This window comes from Papio anubis, chromosome 20, assembly GCF_008728515.1.
Source record: "Papio anubis isolate 15944 chromosome 20, Panubis1.0, whole genome shotgun sequence".
Taxonomy (NCBI): Eukaryota; Metazoa; Chordata; class Mammalia; order Primates; family Cercopithecidae; genus Papio; species Papio anubis.
Genome location: NC_044995.1, coordinates 17,674,312 through 17,693,981, shown reverse-complemented (window position 1 = coordinate 17,693,981; position 19,670 = coordinate 17,674,312). Strand labels below are relative to the sequence as shown.

Sequence of the window (19,670 nt, the reverse complement as noted above, 5' to 3'; positions counted from 1 at the left end):
GGAGGGGTTTTGTTTGTTTGTTTGTTTGTGGGTGTGTGTGTATGATTGAGTGTTGAGTGGTTTTTAGTATGCTCACATAGTCATACAACCATCATCACTGTCTAATTCTGGAGTATTACCCTCAAAAGGAACTCCATACCCTTTTTTTGTTTGTTTTTCGAGACAGAGTCTTGCTCTGTCGTCCAGGCTGGAGTGTAATGGCATGATCTCGCCTCACTGCAACCTCCGCCTCCTGGTTCAAGTCATTCTCCTGCCTCAGCCTCTGTAGTATCTGGGATTACAGGCGCCCGCCACCACACCCAGCTAATGTTTTGAATTTTCAGTAGAGACGGGGTTTTCCCGTGTTGCCCAGGCTGGTCTCAAATTCCCGAGCTAAGGCAATCTGCCCACCTCAGCCTCCCAAAGTGCTAGGATTACAGGTGTGAGCCACCACACCCAGCCTCCATACCCTTTAGCTGTCACTCCCCTCAGCCCCTGGCAGCCACCAATTTACTTTCTGTCTCTATAGATTTCTCTATTCTGGACATTTCATATTATAGGGTCCAGTCCTACGGGACTTAGCGGGTGTTCTCCTCATGTGCGGAGGTGAGGGATTGTAATAAATAAAGACACAAGACAAAGAGATAAAGAGAAAACAGCTGGACCCGGGGAACCACTACCATCAAGACGTGGAGACTGGTAGTGGCCCCGAACGGCTGGGCGCACTGTTATTTATTGCATACAAGACAAGGGGCAGGGTAAGGAGGGTGAATCTTCTTTTTTTTTTTTTTTTTTTTTGAGGCGGAGTCTTCACTCTGTCGCCCAGGCTGGGAGTGCAGGGAAAAGGGACCTCGCTCACTGCAAGCTCCACTCCGGGTCCGGGCTTACTCCTGCCTCAGCCTCCCAAGTAGCTGGGACTACAGGCGCCTCAGCCACCTCTCGGGCTAATTTTTTTTTTGTGTTTTAGTAGAGACGGGGTTTCACCGTGTTAGCCAGGATGGTCTCGATCTCCTGACCTCGTGATCCGCCCGCCTCGGCCTCCCAAAGTGCAGGGATTACAGGCGTGAGCCACCGCGCCCGGCCAGGAGGGTGAATCTTCTAAGTGATTGACAAGGTGAAGCAACTCACGTGATCATAGGACAGGGGGCCCTTCCCTTTTAGGCAGCCGAAGCAGAGAGAGAAGGCAGTGCATGCCAGCGTTTTCTTCTATGCACTTACAAGGAAGATCAAAGACTTTAAGACTTACTATTTCTTCTACCGCTGTCTACTACAAACGTCAGGGGAACCAGGAGCATGGGAGGAACATGAAAGCGGACAAGGAGCGTGACCATTGAAGCACAGCACCACAGGGAGGGGTTTAGGCCTCCAGATGACTGCGGGCAGGCCTGGATAATATCCAGCCTTCCACAGGAAGCTGGTGGAGCAGAGTGTTCGCTGATTCCTGCAAGGAGAGGAGACTCCCTTTTGCGGTCTGCTAAGTAATGGGTGCCTTCCAGACACCGGCATTACCGCTTGACCAAGGAGCCCTCAAGCAGCCCTTATGCGGGCATGACGGAAGGCTCACCTCTTGCCTTCTAGCTCACTTCTCACAATGTCCCTTCAGCACCTGACCCTATACCTGCCGGTTAATCATAGGTTATATTAGTAATTCAACAACGAGTAATATTAAAAGCTAATGATTAATGTTTATAATAATGACTGATAATTGTCCATGATCATCTCTATATCTAATTTGTGTTATGACTATTCTTATTTTAACTATATTCTTTATTATACTGAAACAGTTTGTGCCTTCAGTCTCTTGCCTCGGCACCTAGGTAATCTTTCGCCCACATTATATAAATGGAAAAATCTAGTATGTGGCTTTTTCTGTCTGATTCTCTTAGCATGTTTTCAAGGTTCACTCATGTTTTTTAAATTAAATTAATATTTTAAATTTATTTATTTATTTATTTTTTTGAGGCGGAGCCTCGCTCTGTCGCCCAGGCTGGAGTGCAGTGGCCAGATCTCAGCTCACTGCAAGCTCCGCCTCCCGGGTTTACGCCATTCTCCTGCCTCAGCCTCCTGAGTAGCTGGGACTACAGGCGCCCGCCACCTCGCCCAGCTAGTTTTTTGTATTTTTTAGTAGAGACGGGGTTTCACCATGTTACCCAGGATGGTCTCGATCTCCTGACCTCGTGATCTGCCCGCCTCGGCCTCCCAAAGTGCTGGGATTACAGGCATGAGACACCGTGCCCGGCCTGCTTTCTTCTTTTTTGCTGTTAAGCCTCCTCCCGCTCCAAGCAGAAAAAGCTTCATGGTCTACTGCGCTTCAGATTGAAAACTTAGACACCCTCAGGGACCAGTGGGGAAAGCCACCCATTAGAGGAAAGTTTCTCATTTGCATTACACAGTTCTGATCCTTTCCCTACCTTTCCCCACCCCCAGCTTAAATCAGGTCTAACTCATACACAAGAAACCAGACCTTCAAAGTGTGCAATTGATGAGTTTTAACTTATATATACACCTGGGAAACCATCACCACCAATAAAGAGAGTGACCACAAGGTAAAAACAGTATTCGTCATCCCCAGGAAGTTTTGTTTGGAGATAGTCTTGCTCTGCTATCCAGGCTGGAGTCCAGTGGTGTGATTATAGCTGGGACTACAGGTTCCAAGTAGCTGGGACTACAGGTTCCTGCCACCCCACGGCCATTATATATATATATAGAGAGAGAAAGAGAGTTGTTTTTTTTGTTTTATTTTGGTAGAGACGGGGGTCTTGCTATGTTGCCTAGGCTGATCTCAAACTTCGGGCCTCAGGCAATCCTCCTGCCTCAGCCTCCTAAAGTGCTGGGATTATACAAGTGAGCTACCACATCCACAGAAGTTTTCTTTTCGTTTTTGAGATGGAATTTTGCTCTGTCGCCCAGGTTGAAGTGCAGTGGCATGATCTCGGTTCACTGCAGCCTCCACCTCCTGAGTTCAAGGGATTCTCCTGCCTCGGCCTCCCTAGTAGCTGGGATTACAGACATACACCGCCATGCCCAGCTATTTTTGTTTGTTTGTTTGTTTTTTGAGACGGAGTTTCGCTCTTGTTGCCCAGGCTGGAGGGCAGTGGTGCGATCTCGGCTCACCACAAACTCCATCTCCCAGGTTCAAGCGATTCTCCTGTCTCAGCCTCCTGAGTAGCTGGGATTACAGGCATGTGCCACCATGCTTGGCTAATTTTTTTGTACTTTTAGTAGAGACGGGGTTTCTCCATGTTAATTAGGCTGGTCTTGAACTCCCGACCTCAGGTGATCCGCCCGCCTCAGCCTCCCAAAGTGCTGGGATTACAGGTATGAGCCACCACACCCAGCCACTAATTTTTATATTTTTAGTAGAGACAGGGTTTCAACATGTTGCCCAGACTGGTCTTGAATTCCTGACCTCAAGTGATTCACCTGCCTCGGCCTCCCAAAATGCTGGGATGGGTGCGAACCACCACGCCTGCAGAAGCTTTCTTAAGCCTCCTTGTAAACCCTCTATTTTTCACTGTTCCCCACACAGTGTTACAGACCACAAGTTCTTGGGACCCAAATGCAACTGAAATTGACTTGAGGCCAAAAGAGTTTTCCCAGACAAGACCTCATTGGAGTTTATGCCTGGGTATTGAGGGAGACAGCACAAGAGAAAGGGAGCGAATTCGCTGGCTGATTCTTGGAAATGAGCCAGTAGGACTTTTTTTATTAGGCAAAGCTCTGGAATTGACATTAGCGGGAGGATATACAGGCTGGGCTGGGCAAAATATGTGAGGAGCAGGGCACTCAGGTGGAAACTTGTCTGGCTGCGATGGTTATCTTGAGTAATGGGCCACATGGTGTTCTGGCCGGTGCAACAAGGCTGTAAATCAATCGTTCAGCTTTCCTCCCGGAGTTGGGACACTCACACCCTTGGTTACTTCCTAAGGCCAGTTCCTGAAATTCTTTTCTTTTTCTTTTGTTTGTGACAGAGTCTTGCGCTGTTGTGCCCAGGGTGGAGTGCAGTGGTGCGATCTCGGCTCACTGCAACCTCCTTCTCCCAGGTTCAAGCGATCCTCTTGCTTCAACCTCCCGAGTAGCTGGGATTATTTTTAGTAGAAATGGGGTTTCACCATGTTGGCCACGCTGGTCTCAAACTCCTGACCTCAAGTGAGCCATCCGCCCAGGCCTCCCTAAGTGCTGGGATTACAGGTGTGAGCCACCGCGCCCGGTCTCGTTATTGACTCTTTTTGCTTCCGCGGACAACTTTTGATTTGCTATCTTCCATCTGAGGGTATTCAGGGCTTTTGGGCCTTTGTGTGTAGACAGTCAACTCTGTGGAGCTGAGATCCTGGAGAATATGGCCAGAGAGAAATATGAACTGTACTCCATTTGTAGCCAGCAAAACTTTCCTTTCTTTGAGCTGTCTTTGGAGCGGTTCTAGATTTTGGGAGGACGGCTGTAGATCCCCTGCATCCTTGGTTAAGTCATAACCTTGGTTAAGGCTTATAGATTTCACTTGAGAGAGTACCTGTGGTAAAGAAGTTCAAAAGCCAGGAATACCAGCTGTTTGTCTCAGCTAAAAACTGGTAATATGGCTGGGCACTGTGGCTCATGCCTGTAATCCCAGCACTTTGAGAAGCCGAGGCGGATGGATCACCTGAGGTCTGGAGTTCAAGACCAGCCTAACTAACCAATATGGTGAAACCCCGTCTCTACTAAAAATACAAAAATTAGCCGGGCATGCTGGTGTCTGCCTGTGGTCCCAGCTACTTGGGAGGCTGAGACAAAAGAATTGTTTGAACCTAGGAGGCAGAGGTTGCAGTGAGCTGAGATTGCACCACTGCACTCCAGCCTGGGCAACAGACTGAGACTCCATCTCAAAAATAAAACAAATAAATAAAATCTGGTAATAATAAGTTTAAGAGTATTTATTTTAAAGAGCTCTATAGTTAGAAGTCAGCTTAATCAAAAGCTGATATCTAAGTTATATATATATTTAAAAGGCCTTTCTGACTTTTCTCTTTGAATCTTTTTTCATGGACTAGAACTTTTTTTTTTTTTCCGAAAATAAAAATCCCCATGTGCTTGGTATGACAACTTCCTTTGTTCACTTCCTCTCTTTTTCTTTTTTTCTTCTTTCCTGAGATGGGGTCTTGCTCTGTAGCCCAGGCTGGAGTGCAGTGGCGTGATCACAGCTCTGCACCTTTGACCTCCTGGGCTCAAGCAATCATTCCACCTTGACCTCCCAAAGTGCTGGGATTACAGACATAAGCTTCTATGCCCAGCCCACTTCCTTTATTAAAAATTAGTTTTCCATGATGGGAGTGAGAGCCCAAGGGGAGCCCTCTAGCATGAAGCCCAGAGTGCCACAGCAAACAGGAGCTTGAGTTTGACCCTAAGCCCTCAACCAGCAATAACCCAAACAGCTGACATTTGAGTTTCACTTCCCATTGTTTTTTTTTTTGCTGCACATTCATGCATCACCTGTCCACTTCGCTGCTTAATAATTTTCTTTAAATCAACCCATTCTTTTGTTTTTAATTCAACACATTTATTTAAACAGGAAATGTCATTTTACTCCAGGAAGTGGAAAATCAGTATCGATTGGCACACACAGACTCTAATAGTACAAATAAATCCAAAGATTCAGCAACAACAGAGAAGTGCTAAAAGCACTGGGTGAAAGGTGTTGGGGAATGGGTTGGTCACCAGGTCTCAAGGTGACACCCACAGATGATGCAAGAATTCAAAGGCTCACGCCTGTACTCTCAGCACTTTGGCAGGCCGAGGCGGGTGGATCACTTGAGGTCAGGGGTTCAAAACAAACCTGGGCAACATGAGGAAACCCCGTTTCTACAAAACATACAAAAAATTAGCTGGGCATGGTGGTGGTGTGCACCTGTATTCCCAGTACTACTAAGCCGAGGTGGGAGGATCACTTGAGCCGGGGAGGTGCAGTGAGCCTAGATCACGCCACTGCACTCCAACCTGGGTGACAGAGTGAGACCCTGTCTCAAAAACAACCCAACAAACGACAACAAAAAATAAAACAAAAAACAAGGGGAGAACATGGCCACCTGCAAGCCAAGGAAAGAGGCCTCAGAAGGAAGTCTACTGTGCTGACACCTCGAACTTGAACTTCTGGCCTCTGGAACTATTGTAACCATCCAAGGGGTTCACCTTTCCTGCTACCTAGACAGAGCCCATACATCAAAACAGGGGAATTGCAATAGAGAAAGAGTAATTCGCCAGGTGCGGTGGCTGACACCTGTAATCCCAGCACTTTGGGAGGCCGCGGCGGGCAGATCACGAGGTCAGGAGATCCAGACCATCTGGCTAACACGGTGAAACCCTGTCTCTACTAAAAATACAAAAAATTGGCCGGGCGCGGTGGCTCAAGCCTGTAATCCCAGCACTTTGGGAGGCCAAGGCGGGTGGATCACGAGGTCAGGAGATTGACACCATCCTGGCTAACATGGTGAAACCCCGTCTCTACTAAAAACATAAAATTAGCTGGCGCGGTGGCGGGCGCCTGCAGTTCCAGCTACTATGGAGGCTGAGGCAAGAGAATGGCGTGAACCTGGGAGGCGGAGGTTGCAGTGAGCCGAAATCCGGCCACTGCACTGCAGCCTGGCAACAGAGTCAGATCTGTCTCTCACACACACACACAAAAGCGGGAGGTCTGCTTTGGGAGAGGGCTGTTATCATCTTTGTTTAAACTATAAACTAGGTTTCTCTCAAAGTTACTTCAGCCTGCATCTAGGAATGAACAAGGACAGCTTGGAGATTAGAAGCAAGATGGAGTCAACTATGTTAGATCTCTTTCACTGTCTCAGCCATAATTTTGTAAATGTAGTTTCACTGTGAGGAAATAAATTTCTGTTGTTTAAGCTGCGCAGTCTGTGATCTTTTTTTTTTTTTTTAAGACGTAGTCTCGCTCTGTCACAATTCTCCTGCCCCAGCCTCCTGAGTAGGTGGGTTGCTGGGATTATGGGCACACATCACCATGCCCGACTAATTTTTTTTTTTTTTTTTTTGTATTTTTAGTAGAGACAGGGTTTCATCATGTTGGCCAGGCTGGTCTCAAACTCCTGACCTCGTGATCCACCCGCCTCGGCCTCCCAAAGTGTTGGGGTTACAAGCGTGAGCCACCGTGACTGGCCATCTGTGGTCTTTTTGATGGCAGCCCTAGCCGACTAGCCTATCTCCTTAGCTCAATGGTCAAAGTTAGCATTACCAATCTCGGCCCCTGATGGGATTCAGGTACCAAGAAGGACACAGCGTCCCTGCGGAGTATTCTTCCCCACAGCTGCAAGACCAGATTTTAATCATGAGGAAGCAGCAGACAAGGCCAGAAACTGGAACTGTCCACAGGACAACTGGCCAGGGCTCTTCAAACAGACAGGGCCAACATCAGGAGCCTCTCTGAACCTATTGTGGTTTGGAGGCTGTCCAATTTATTTACAAATCAAAAAAGTTATATATAAAATTATTATACTATATTATCATTTTATATTTATATTATTTTATAAATTAATATAATTATTATATAATTATAAATTAATAAATATTTTAATATATATACATTATTATTGTTGTACATTATCTATCTATATATATAGATATAGCTATCTCAAATGTCAGGTCAGGCATATGCCACTGTGCTCAACTTGAATTTTATATCATTTTATTGTATTTTATTCTATTTTTTGGAAACAGGGTCTTGCTCTGTCACCCAGGCTAGAGCGCAGTGGCATGAACACAGCTCATTGCAGCCTCAACTTCGACCTCTTAGGCTCAAGTGATCCTTCTGTCTCCACCTCTTGAGTAGTTGGGACCACAGGTGCTCACCACCATGCCTGGCCAATTTGACAGAGTGACGGAGTCTCACTCTGTCGCCCAGGCTGGAGTGCAGTGGCACTATCTCGGCTCACTGCAAGCTCCGCCTCCCAGGTTCACGCCATTCTCCTGCCTCAGCCTCATGAATAGCTGGAACTATAGGTGCCCACCACCGTACCCTGCTAATTTCTGTATTTTTAGTAAAGACGGGGTTTTACCGTGTTAGCCAGGATGGTCTTGATCTCCTGGCCTTCTGATCCGCCTGCCTCGGCCTCCCAAAGTGCTGGGATTATAGGCGTGAGCCACCACCCCTGGCCCATCCAGCAAGTATTTATTGAACTGTGTACCAGGCACTGGTCTAGGCACTCAGGAAGATGCAGCTGTAAACAAAACAGAGATCCCCAACCTCCTGGAGCTGACATTCTAAGGCTGTGCCGTCCAAAATGGTAGCTAGAAACCTCATGTAGCTAGTGCGCACTTGAAATGTGACTAGTCCACACTGTCATGTGATTAAGTGCAAAATGCACAGTAAATTTCAAAGCTTTAGCACGCACACATACAAACATACAAAGGTTTAAATATCTCAGTAACTTTTTAATATGGATACATGTTGAAGTGATAATATTTGGGATACACTGTGTTAAATCAAATATATTATTATTAATGTTAACTTCATTTGTTTTTTTTTTGTTTTTTGTTTTTTTTTTTAAGATGGAGTTTCACTCTTGTTGCCCAGGCTGGAGTGCAATGGCGGGATCCCGGCTCACCACAACCTCCGCCCCCCGGGTTCAAACGATTCTCCTGCCTTAGCCTCCCAAGTAGCTGGGATTACAGGTGTGAGCCACCACGCCCGGCTAAGTTTGTATTTTTAGTAGAGACGGGGTTTTCCTGTGTTTGTCAGGCTGGTCTCGAACTCCCGACCTCAGGTGATCTGCCGCCTCGGCCTCCCAAAGTGCTGGGTTTATAGGCGTGAGCCACCATGCCCGGCCTCACTTGTTTGTTTTTACTTTTTAAAATTGTAGTTACTATGAACAATGAAATAAATAAATATATGGTATGTTAGCGAGTGATACATTCTTTGGGAAAAACAATCAGGACTGGGCATGGTGGCTCGCACCAATAATCTCAGCACTTTGGGAGGCCGAGATGGGAGGATTGCTTGAGATTAGGAGTTTGAGACCAGCCTGGCAACAAAGAGAGACCCCATCTTTATAAAAAATTTTAAAACTTAGACAGGTATGGTGGTAGGTGCCTGTAGTCTCAGCTACTTGGTAGGCACAGGCAGGCGGATTGCTGGAGCCAGGAGGTTAAGGCTGCAGTGAGCAGAGATCATGCCACTGCACTCCAGCCTGGGTGACAGAGAGAGACCTTCTTTCAAAACAAAACAAAACCCCTATTCCTCAAGCAAGATGCCAGATGTACCTGGGTCAGTCCAGACTCCTGACCCATGTGGTTTAGGAGCAGCAAGGAGGAGGGAGGGGTCCCAGGAAAAGGGAACAGCCTTCCTCTGGGCCTTTGCACTGGCTCATCCTGCTTCCAGAATGCTCTTCCTAATATCCATTCTGCTCCTCCCCTCCCCTCCTTCAGGTCTTTCTGCAGATGTCACCTCAGTGAGGCTTTCTCTGATACCCCTGTCTAAAACTGCAAAGCCTCCTGAGTAGCTGGTACCACAGGAGTACACCACCACGCCCTGCTAATTTTTGTTTATTCTTTTGGTAGAGTTGGGGGGTCCCACTATTTTGCCCAGGCTGGTCTCAAACTCCTGGGCTCAAGCGATCCTCCCACCTTGGCCTCCCAAAATGTTGGGATTACAGGCATGAACGGAGGGATGTGCGGAGCGGTGTGAAACCCCTAATCGTCATTGGTCCCTGGCACAGTCTCTTCTGCCCATGGCTCCTTAAAGGGCAGGCTGGCCTGTGGGGAGAGGCGGGAGCTGGGTCAGAAAGGCGTCAGGTCTCACCCTCCCTTCTACTTGCAGCCAGATGGGCAGTCACCTGGGCTCTGGGATGATCCTTTCTGTGCAGAGTCCGCCTGCGGTGCCACTGGTGCAGGGAGGCGCGGGCCTCGGAGCTGAGCCCCCGGGGAGCACGGTCTGTTTCGGGCTGGTAGTGGGCAATGTGGTGCAGCGCCCCAAACCACGTGGTCAGGTAGTACCCAGCTGGGGACAGAAAGGGAGGTCAGCTCGGCCCTCTAGGCTTCCCTAGTCGCCCCAAATACCCCTGCAGTTTGCCTGCCGTTCCTCCTGCTGCGGGGGGAGGCTGTTTGGGATCCCGGAGGTACTGGATCGTTGGGTTCCAGCATTCTGGAGTTAAGGGCTCACCCTCTCCCCGCAGCTCGTCTGGATCTAAGAGCTCCATAAGAAACTCCACATCCAGCTGTGTCTCCCCAATATCCGGGCTCCAGATGAGTTCCTCAGTCAGCGCCGGCAGGAAGGCGTCGGCCCCCAAGGGATCTGGGAAAGCCCGAGGAAAGGTCCTGAGATGGATGGGGGTGCGCAGACACCTTCCATCTGATCCCCAGGACCGTCAGGGCTGGCTGCTCCTCCACCTTGTCGGGCATGACAACGCCTCCTACCAGAATCCCCAGGACCGCGTAGACGACTCCCACCAGTGCTGCCCCCTCCCTCGAAGTGCGCCTGCATACTCGCTTGCTGTCTGGTTCCCCCAACCCTCAAGGTGCTCCCCACCACGCTAGATGTTGACCCCTCCCTTACCTTGGTTCTCGCCCCGAGCCAGGCCCGTGTAGACATCTCTGCACACCTCCAACAGAAGCGCCACCTTGCGGCGCGGGGCGCAGGCAGCGTGCAGATGTGCAAGGCGCTCGTGGATGCGACTCCGCAAGGCGGGGGCGGGGCTCTGCCCCTCCGGCCCCGCCCCCTGTGCTCCCAGAGGCCCCGCCCCCGCCCGCAGGGCTGTTTGTCGCCGCCTCAGCAGTCGCAGCTCTGGTGCTCGGAGTGTGCGGAGTCGCGTCCACAGGGCCGGCTTCAGGGGCGCCAACACCGCTTGGCACACGGCCATCTCCAGCGCGGGGCCTGCGGGGGGTGGGGGACGGGTGAGCACAGGGCTGCCAAGTTGCCCCACGCCCACCTATGGAATCCACTCACCCTGGCACACCGCCACCCCTGCCTAGCTATGATCCCCCGTGAGTGCAGACATGAGTGTGAACACATGTGGAAGAGTGAGCCTGGGTGTGAACTTGCGCGCACATGTGGGCGATAGAAGGCGTGGGATTTGTAGGAAGGGCGTGTGGGTGCAGAAGGAAACGTCTGTGCGCCGATGGAAGGGACGAAGTTGCGCACTAGAACCCGTGGGGGCTCCCTTCCCGTCCTCCCATTACCTGGATCCTCGTCCTTCTTGGGGACCCCAGGACCCCTGCTCCCAAAGACAGCCCTGATGTAGGAGTCCTTTGCCAGGTGATCCTGGAGGTCAGTAAGGAGGTGCCGCACATCCTGAAGCAGCTCCGTGGCCGGGTCCCCAGACCCGTGGGGACCCCCAGAATCTGAGGCGATGCGCACCCGAAGGCTTCGGTACTGCCTGGCCACGTAGCTGCTCCGGGCCCTGACCAGAGACTGGATGTGAATGGTGAGCACTTCCTCGGGGCTTTCCTCTTCAGGGTCGTCCTCCCTTCCTTCCTCCCTTCCTTCAGGGTCTTCTTCCTCCTCCTCCAGGAGGCTGGCGAGAGCCGGCCCAGGATGGTCCACTTCCGGGCTGAGCGGGCCTTTTACCCAGGAGACCCCGTGAGGTGCAGGGTTCCTGGGGGCTGGAAGTGAGGAGGGGGTTCGGTCCCCTAGAACAGGGCAGCAGCTCCCTCCTCCCTCAGAGGTCCAGGGCCCTGCCCAGCTAACCTGGATCATGTCTCTGCGCAGCCTCTGACTCTGTTTCTTGAGGGGTCTGCTCCCTCCCCCAGCCTCTGTGGGTCTCCAGGTAGAGCTGGTTCACAATGCAAAGCACCTTCCCTGGGGTGTCCTGTTGGACCCTGCCAATCTGCAGAGGATCTGAGGCCAGCAGAAGTGAGAAGGTGTCCTAGGTATTCAAGGGACCAACTCTGGTCCCTTCAAGGCACCAGGAGACTTACTTCCCAGCTTCACTGCTGGAGGTGCTGAGGCTTAGCTCATGGCCCCTCCTCAGTCACACCCAGGAGTCCAGGTCCCCAGTCGCCTTCTCACTTAGACCCAGGAATCCGGTCCCCCCAGTTCCTTCCACCTCCAATCCTCTCCTCTGTTAGGACCTAGGAATACAGGCCCCCATCCCCTCTTCCCTCTGGGACTACAAAGTCCAGACCCCGAGCTCTCTCTAGCCCCCAGTTCTATATTCCCCTCCAACCCAGTAGTCTGGGCCCCAAAGCCCCATTCATTCCCTTGGAGCAAGGAAATTGGCAGGTTGGCTGTGCCCTCTTTAGAGAACCATGCCTCACCTGTGTGTTCATCTCTGGGCCCTAGAGTGGGAGGGGGCAAGAGCAGGGTTCTGGGCAGAATGTCCCTGAGAATAGAGAGGTGGGAGCCCCAGTGTCAGTGGGGTGTCTTAGGGAAGGGTCCCCCTTAGTGCTTCAGATGGGTGACCTGTACCTGCTAGCTGATAGAAAGGCCAGGAGATGGGGTAGGTCTGGCATGCAGAGGTTGGAGGATTCCAGGGACACACCTGGGGTGGGGGAGGAAGAAGAAGAAAGTAAACTTGAGTGGTGGCAGTCTTCTGTCCCCTGGGACGCTCTTGCTCCCCCATTCCTTCAGAATCCCCCCAGGGACCTTCAGAACAGGGAAGCTCCCACTCCTTGGAGTCCCCATCTTTACTCTTGCATACCACTTATGCCACCAACAAGGATTCATTCATTAGACAAACACTGAGCCCTTAGTCATTTCCAGGCACTGGAGATACAGTTATCAAAAGACAGACAAGTTCACTGCCTTCCTGTAGCTTACCTTCTAGTGAGGGGCGGAGAGGGAAAAGGCAGAATATAAATGAGTAAACAGTCGGGGCACGGTGGCTCACGCCTGTAATTCCAACACTTGGGGAAGCCGAGGTGGGCGGATCACCTGAGGTCAGGAGTTTGAGACCAGCCTGGCCAACATGGCGAAACCCTGTCTCTACTAAAAATACAAAAATTAGCCAGGCATGGTGGTGGGCGCCTGTAATCCCAGATACTTGGGAGCCTGAGGCAGGAGAATTGCTTGAACCCGGGAAGTGGAGGTTGAAGTGAGCTGAGATTGAGCCATTACACTCCAGTCTGGGCAACAAAAGTGAGACTCTATCTCAATAAATAAATAAATAAACAAAATGTTAAAAAATGAGTAAACAAAGTGGATATTGTATTGAGTGCTATGAAGGAAATGGAGTGATTAAAAGTGACCAGGAGGCCAGGTGTGGTGACTCATGCCTGTAATCCCATCACTTTGGGAGGCTGAGGTGGGTGGATCACTTGAGGTCCACAGTTCAAGACCAGCCTGGCCAACATGGCAAAACCCATCTCTATTAAAAATACAAAAAATCAGGGGGTGGCGGCCTAGGGGAGGGATAGCATTAGGAGAAATGCCTAATGTAGATGACGGGTTGATGGGTGCAGCAAACCACCATGGCACCTGCATACCTATGTAACAAACCTGCACGTTCTGCACATGTATCCCAGAACTTACAGTATGATAAAAAATGAATAAATAAAAATAAAAATAAACAAAAAAATTAGTCGTATGTGGTGGTGTGCACCTGTAATCCCAGCTACTTGGGAGGCTGAGGCATGAGAATTGCTTGAACCTGGGAGGTAGAGGTGGCAATGAGTGGAGATTGGGCCACTGCACTCCAGCCTGAGCGACAGAGTCAGACTCTGTCTAGAAAAAGAAAAAGAAAAAGAAAAAGAAAAAGTGACCAAGGGACCATCTGTTAATTATGATGGTCAAGAAAGGTTACATTTCTGCAGAGGCCTGGAGGATGGAGACTAAACCAGCCCCTTCAGGGAAAGCATTCATACAAGAAGAACCCAAGCAGAGGTCCTGAAGCTGGAACACACTTAGCATGCTAAAGACACACAGAGGGCCGGGCGCAGTGGCTCACGCCTGTAATTTCAGCACTTTGGGAGGCTGAGGTGGGCGGATCACAAGGTCAGGAGATTGAGACCACGGTGAAACCATGTCTCTACTAAAAATACAGAAAAAAAAAAAAAAAAAAAAAATTAGCCAGGTGTGGTGGCGGGCGCCTGTAGTACAAGCTACTCAGGAGGCTGAGGCAGGAGAATAGCCGAGATCGCGCCACTGCACTCCAGCCTGGGGGACAGAGCAAGACTCCATCTCAAAAAAGAAAAAGACACACAGAGGGGAACAGTGTGCCTCAGGTAGAGTGAATAAGGGGTAATAGATGGAGAGACAGGCAGGAACTATATCACACAGCACCTTATAGATCATGACAAGGAGTTTGCATTTGTATCTAAGGGTGTTGCATGTTCTTTGCAGGATTTGGGGCGGGGTGTATAACATCTAATTAATATTGAAAAATACCTTGGGCTCAGAATGGATTGCAGGAAGGAAAGGGAGATAGGATTAGAAATATTCATCAGATATTTTGGAAGCAAAGCTGACAGGTGTTTTTGTTTTGTTTTGTGTTTTGGCAGGGTTTCCCTCTGTTGCCAAGGCTGGAGGGCAGTGGTGTGATCTTGGCTCGCAGCAACCTCCTCCTCCTGGGTTCAAGCTATTCTCGTGCCTCAGCCTCCCAAGTAGCTGGGATTACAGTCGCACGTCGCCAAGCCTGGCTAATTTTTGTATTTTTTGTAGAGATGGGGGTTTTGCTGTGTTGGCCAGGCTGGTCTCAAAATCCTGGCCTCAGGCGATCCACCCGCTTTGACCTCCCAAAGTGTTGGGATTACAAGCGTGAGCCACCGCCCCGATCCAGCTGACAGTTCTTAGTGATCAATTGACTGTGGGCTGGAGACTCAGGGGAGGTGCCTTACCTCTGGCAATCTTCTGGATCTGGTAGCTGTTGACTTCTCCTGGTAATAGTCCTGTCCTCAACACCAGGACCTGGCTGGGGTCACGTCCTATGACCAAGAAACTCTGGGAATAGAGATAAAGGCTGGCGTGACAAAGGTGTGCACAGATATCTGTTACTTTTGCCTGACTAGCATCCATTTCCCTTATTTTGGGTTCCACACCCCAAATTTCCTTTAGGGGAACACTTTCCCTACTGTCAGTCCATGTGGATGGGGCTGACTTCCCCCAAGCCCCAAGGGTGGGCCCATGACCTGATCTAGCCAATAGGAGGACGGTGCTCTCGGCCCACTGTTTGGTTCAGGGACGGTCATGTGACTCAAGCTCAGCCAGTGGACATCTTCCACAGGATTTTCTTTTTCTTTTTTCTTTCTGTTTTTGAGATGGAGTCTTGCTCTGTTGCCCAGGCTGGAGTGCAGTGGCACAGTCTCTGCCCACTGCAAACTCCCGCCTCCTGGGTTCAAGCGATTCTTCTGCCTCAGCCTCCCAACTAGCCGGGATTACAGCACCTGCCACCATGCCCGGCTAATTTTTGTATTTTTAGCAGAGACAGGGTTTCACCACGTTGGCCAGGCTAGTCTTGAACTCCTGACCTGAAGTGATCCGCCCTCCTCGGCCTCTTATAGTGCTGGGATAATAGGCGTGAGCCACTGCATGCTGGAGCTCTTTTGGAAAGAGTTCATCTGTCACACTGGTGTTGCTAAACTGGTGGGAGACAGCTCTGAGCTGGGAAGGACAATACCCTCCTGGGGAGGAAGTTGTGGTAGCCCCTGTTTGCTGTCCCCTCAAATCTATTCCACATTCGCTGCAGAATTCCTTGTTCATGGCATTAATATACCCAGCCATGAGTATGACTGATATATGGATTATGATTGCTATAGGTGGTGGTTCTTAGCTCTGGCTGTGTACGTCCCAAGAGAGCTGTTAAAAAATATTGCTACAGCCAGGCACGGTGGCTCATGCCTGTAATCCCAGCACTTTGGGAGGCCGAGGTGGGTGGATCATCTGAGGTCGGGAGTTGGAGACCACCCTGGCCAACGTGGTGAATCCGGTCTCTACTAAAAATACAAAAATTAGCCGGTGTTAATGGCGGGCGCCTGTAATCCCAGCTACTCGGGAGGCTGAGGCAGGAGAATCGCTTGAACCCAGGAGGCAGAGGTTGCAGTGAGCCAATATCGTGCTGCTGCACTCCAGCCTGGGTGACAGAGGGAGACTCCATCTCAAAAAATAAATTAATAAATAAAACATAAATAAAAATTTAAAAAAATATTGCTACCTGGGCCCCATCGAGACAGGGCCTTGCTGTGTTGCCCAGGCTGGTCTTGAACTCCTAGGCTTAAGCGATCCTCCCACCTCAGCCTCCCAAAGTGATGGGATTACAGGCATGAGTCACCACACCCGGCCAGCCATCTATATTTTCTGAATCAGTTGTGAAAACCTTTATTTTGGCCGGGTGCGGTGGCTCACACCTGTAATCCCCGCACTTTGGGAGGCCGAGGTGGGTAGATCACCTGACATCAGGAGTTCAAGACCAGCCTGGCCAATATGGTGAAAACCCATCTCTACTAAAAATACAAAAAATTAGCCGGGCGTTGTGGCAGGTGCCTGTAATCCCAGCTACTCAGGAGGCTAAGGCAGGAGAATCGCTTGAACCCTGGAAGCGGAGGTTACAGTGAGCCGAGATCATGCCATTGCACTCCGGCCTGGGCAACGAGAGTAAAACTCTCAAAATTAAAAAAAAAAAAAGAAAAAAAGAAAACCTTTATTTTTCCTGTAAAATAAACAGATGCAAGTGGTGCCTCCGTGCTTCCGGCCTGGAATGCACACAGGTGCTTGGGCCTGGGGCAGCCCCGGGGCAGCTGTGAGGGAAGTCCAAGAGAATTATAGCTATGCTGGCCTTGATGTCACTGAGCTGCTGATCCTAAGAAAGAAGCCAGCAGCCGCCGTTTTGGTTATGTTAGGAAGATAAATGCCTATTTGTTTAAGCCACTGTAGGATAGGTGTTTGTTATTTTCTGTCCCAAATACCCAGGCCCACAGTTAACAAAGCCAAGAAATGGGATGAAGAGAAATTTCTAAGTGTTCTGAAGTTCAGCATCCAGACCTTCTTGAAACTACATTTTTTTTTTTTTTTTTTTGGGGAATCTCGGCGTAATCACCAGGCACAAAAGGTGCAGTGGCGTCTCGGCTCACTGCAAGCTCAGCCTCCCCAGGTTCACGCCATTCTCCTGCCTCAGCCCTCCCGGTAGCCGAGACCCTGGCGCCCTACCGCCGACACTAGTTGCTGTTACAAGCGGATTTCACCATGTTCTCAGGATGGTCTCGTCTCTCCTGACCTGCGTGATCACCGCCTGGCCTCCCAAAGTGCTGGGATTACAGGCTTGAGCCACCAGCCGGCCTACATTTTTTTTTTTTTTTTTAAACAGGGTCTTGCTCCATCACCCAGGCTGGAGTGCAGTGGCGTGATCTCAGCTCACTGCAGCCTTGACCTCCTGAGCTCAAATGATCCTCCCACCTCAGCCTCCTGAGTAGCTAGGACTGCAGGCATGAGCCATTACACCCGGCAATGAATAGCCTTTTTGGTTTGCCCAATTTGTGTCATGTTTGTTGCTAGTAACCAGCAGAGTCCTAATCTAGGGTGTCATGGGGGTCAGGACGGGCCCCTAGCTGTGAGTACTCACCCCCATTGGCCACAGCCCCACGAGGGCCTCCGCATCCTGGATATCCAGCTCTGGCACATGCCATACCCCCGATGTTCTCTGCAGGCGAAGAAGTGGCTCTAGGGTGCTGAGGACCCCTAGAGGGGTCCTGTCTGCTTTTTTCACCTGTGGTGGGACCAGCCTGGGATGGACAGTGTCCAGGGGGTCAGGGGTCAGAGGTGGGCAGTGGGACATTGAGGTGAGGTCAAAGGTACAGGAAGGGGCAGGCCCAGGGTATAGGCTCAGAGATGCGATTCAGGGTTCTGTAGTGAGGGAGGTGTTGGATGGAAAGGGTTTCTAGATGTAGCAGAAGGAGGGCATAGCCTCAGCCCCAGTAGCCCTCACCTCTCCCCCTCTGTGGGGACTTCAGGTGCCTTGTCCTCTGGCTGGGCCATCCTCAGGATGCAGGAAACCAGTGAGTCATGACCTGGCCTCTAGCAGGGAGAAAGGTAAGACTCAAGGCTGCTCCAGCCCCTGGGTCATGTTCAAGGTATTTACAATCAATATGGCAGAGACCCTGACCAGTCAGAATGGACCCCAGAGGCCGCTTGCTGTGGCAGGGGTTAATTCTTTATTTTTGAGACGGAGTCTCACTGTATTGCTCAGGCTGGAGTGCAGTGGCACAATCTCAGCTCACTGTAACCTCTGCCTCCTCAGTTCAAGCGATTCTCGTGCCTCAGCCTCCCGAGTAGTTGGGAATACAGGCGCGCACCACCACGCCTGGGTAATTTTTGTATTTTTTAGTAGAGACAAGGTTTCGCCATGTTACCCAAGCTGGTCTCAAACTCCTGACTTCAAATGATTGCCTCACCTCAGCCACCCAAAGTGCTGAGATTACAGGTGTGAGCCACCACGCCTGGCTGGCAGGGGTTAATTCTTTAGTACCGGATGGTGGGGAATCTGGGGGTCCCAGGAGAGAGACCAGCGTGTCTTGTGGTGCGGGGAGACGACTCAAAACAATAGCTCTTTACTAGGTGGTAGGAAATATTTTTAAGATTTTAACAGCCATGGCAGCTGTGTGAATGTGGACCAGCCCTTGGCAAAACCCAGTCAGTGCCTGGAAAAGTTATTGGCCCACAGTAGGCAGTCCATATACCCAGAAAGGTAGTAACATCCCCTCTTCCTCCCTTCCCACACCATGGAGGGGCCACTGAATCTCTTCCCCAGTGTTTTATTATGAAAAATTTCAGACATAGAGAAAAGCTGAAAGAAGCATACGGGAAACATCCATATGTCCACTCCTGAGATTCTACCATAAATATTTTACTCATCTTGCTTTATCACACGTCTGTTTCTCTATCTCTCCATCCACCCATCAGGCCCCAGCTCCTAACCAGGTACAGAGTCCTATGTAGGTTATCATTTGGGGTGGCACTTGTCCCTGCAGCAGTCCCAGGAGCAGGAGGCCTGGGTCTGGGGAGGACCCTTCCTTCCTTCCTTCCTTCCTTCCTTCCTTCCTTCCTTCCTTCCTTCCTTCCATCCAATATTTATTGAATACAGGCTGGAATTAGGTGCCTGTGCCCTAGAGAGAGGGCGATGAACAGGACAGGCTCCTCCCCTCAGGGCCTGCCATTCTTGTTTGGGACAGGTATAGCATATGAATAATAAGCAGCTAAACAAATACATTAGCCCATTGACCAGAAGCCCAGGGTGCTATTAGGAGGGAGGGAGGTGGGGGAGGGAGGTGCAGGTGCCCTGCCCAGGCAAGAGCAGGAAGGAGGGGAGGGGAGGGGAGAGGGAGGCAGATGCCTGCTTGGGTACCGTGGCAGGGGAGGAGGCTGTGGGCAGTGCATGGCAGGGGTGGGTCAGGGCAGCTGCCTCATACCAAAGGAAGGCAGCAGGGGCTGAAGATGCCAGATGCTCGGTCCCCGGGGGCCCTACCTGTTCTCGGAGGAGAGGCCTGCAGTAGCAGGAAGTGGAGAGAGGAAGCTGAGCAGGCAGGGGGAAGAGGCGGGGCTGGGGCATCTGAAGTCAACTTTCCTCCCTCTTTCTGGGGCCTCAGGCCTTCCTAGGGCTTAGAGGAAGGGACACTGGCAGGCTGGAAGTCCAGGGCTCAGAGCCATGAGGGGCCCCTCTGAGGACCCTCCTGTCACCCCTCACTCTGGATCCTGGAGACTTTCTGGTTCCTTAGTGGCCCAAGATCTAACCCCCTCCCTTTAGAGATTTCCCTGGGTGCCCACAGAAAGAAACAGGAGGCCAGACCGG

At 50.7% G+C, this 19,670-nt stretch overlaps 1 protein-coding gene across 6 annotated transcripts; it reads right to left on the bottom strand.

The window, feature by feature from the left end:
* Nucleotides 1-4,094: 4,094 nt before the first annotated feature.
* Nucleotides 4,095-19,667, bottom strand: RINL (Ras and Rab interactor like). 6 transcript variants are annotated; one of them, XR_004180288.1, is made up of 13 exons: nt 19,347-19,667; nt 17,811-17,899; nt 17,448-17,607; nt 14,731-14,833; nt 12,365-12,437; nt 12,214-12,278; nt 11,645-11,794; nt 11,137-11,559; nt 10,514-10,831; nt 10,121-10,252; nt 9,795-9,958; nt 9,586-9,714; nt 4,214-4,309 (listed from the first exon to the last, which is right to left on the bottom strand). XR_004180288.1 is itself a non-coding variant. In XM_031659489.1 (12 exons), exons 1-12 carry the CDS (start codon nt 19,428-19,430, stop codon nt 4,196-4,198), a joined length of 1,875 nt encoding a protein of 624 aa, XP_031515349.1. In that variant the 5' UTR covers nt 19,431-19,667; the 3' UTR covers nt 4,095-4,195. The 6 variants fall into 6 exon arrangements, 3 of the variants coding, with proteins under 3 accessions (XP_031515349.1, XP_017807909.2, XP_031515350.1); XR_004180287.1 differs by lacking the exon at nt 4,214-4,309 and adding an exon at nt 4,384-4,489; XR_004180286.1 differs by lacking the exon at nt 4,214-4,309 and adding an exon at nt 8,776-8,825.
* Between the last annotated feature and the right edge of the window lie 3 nt (nt 19,668-19,670).

Excerpts from the sequence above, each read along its gene's own strand:
- RINL (XM_031659489.1), bottom strand. The coding sequence starts at position 19,430 with ATGCCCCAGCCCCGCCTCTTCCCCCTGCCTGCTCAGCTTCCTCTCTCC. Across the intron at positions 17,608-17,810 it reads GTCCCCACAGAGGGGGAGAG|GCTGGTCCCACCACAGGTGA; the intron begins GTGAGGGCTACT and ends TGTCCATCCCAG. Across the intron at positions 11,795-12,213 it reads GCCCAGAGATGAACACACAG|ATCCTCTGCAGATTGGCAGG; the intron begins GTGAGGCATGGT and ends TGCTGGCCTCAG.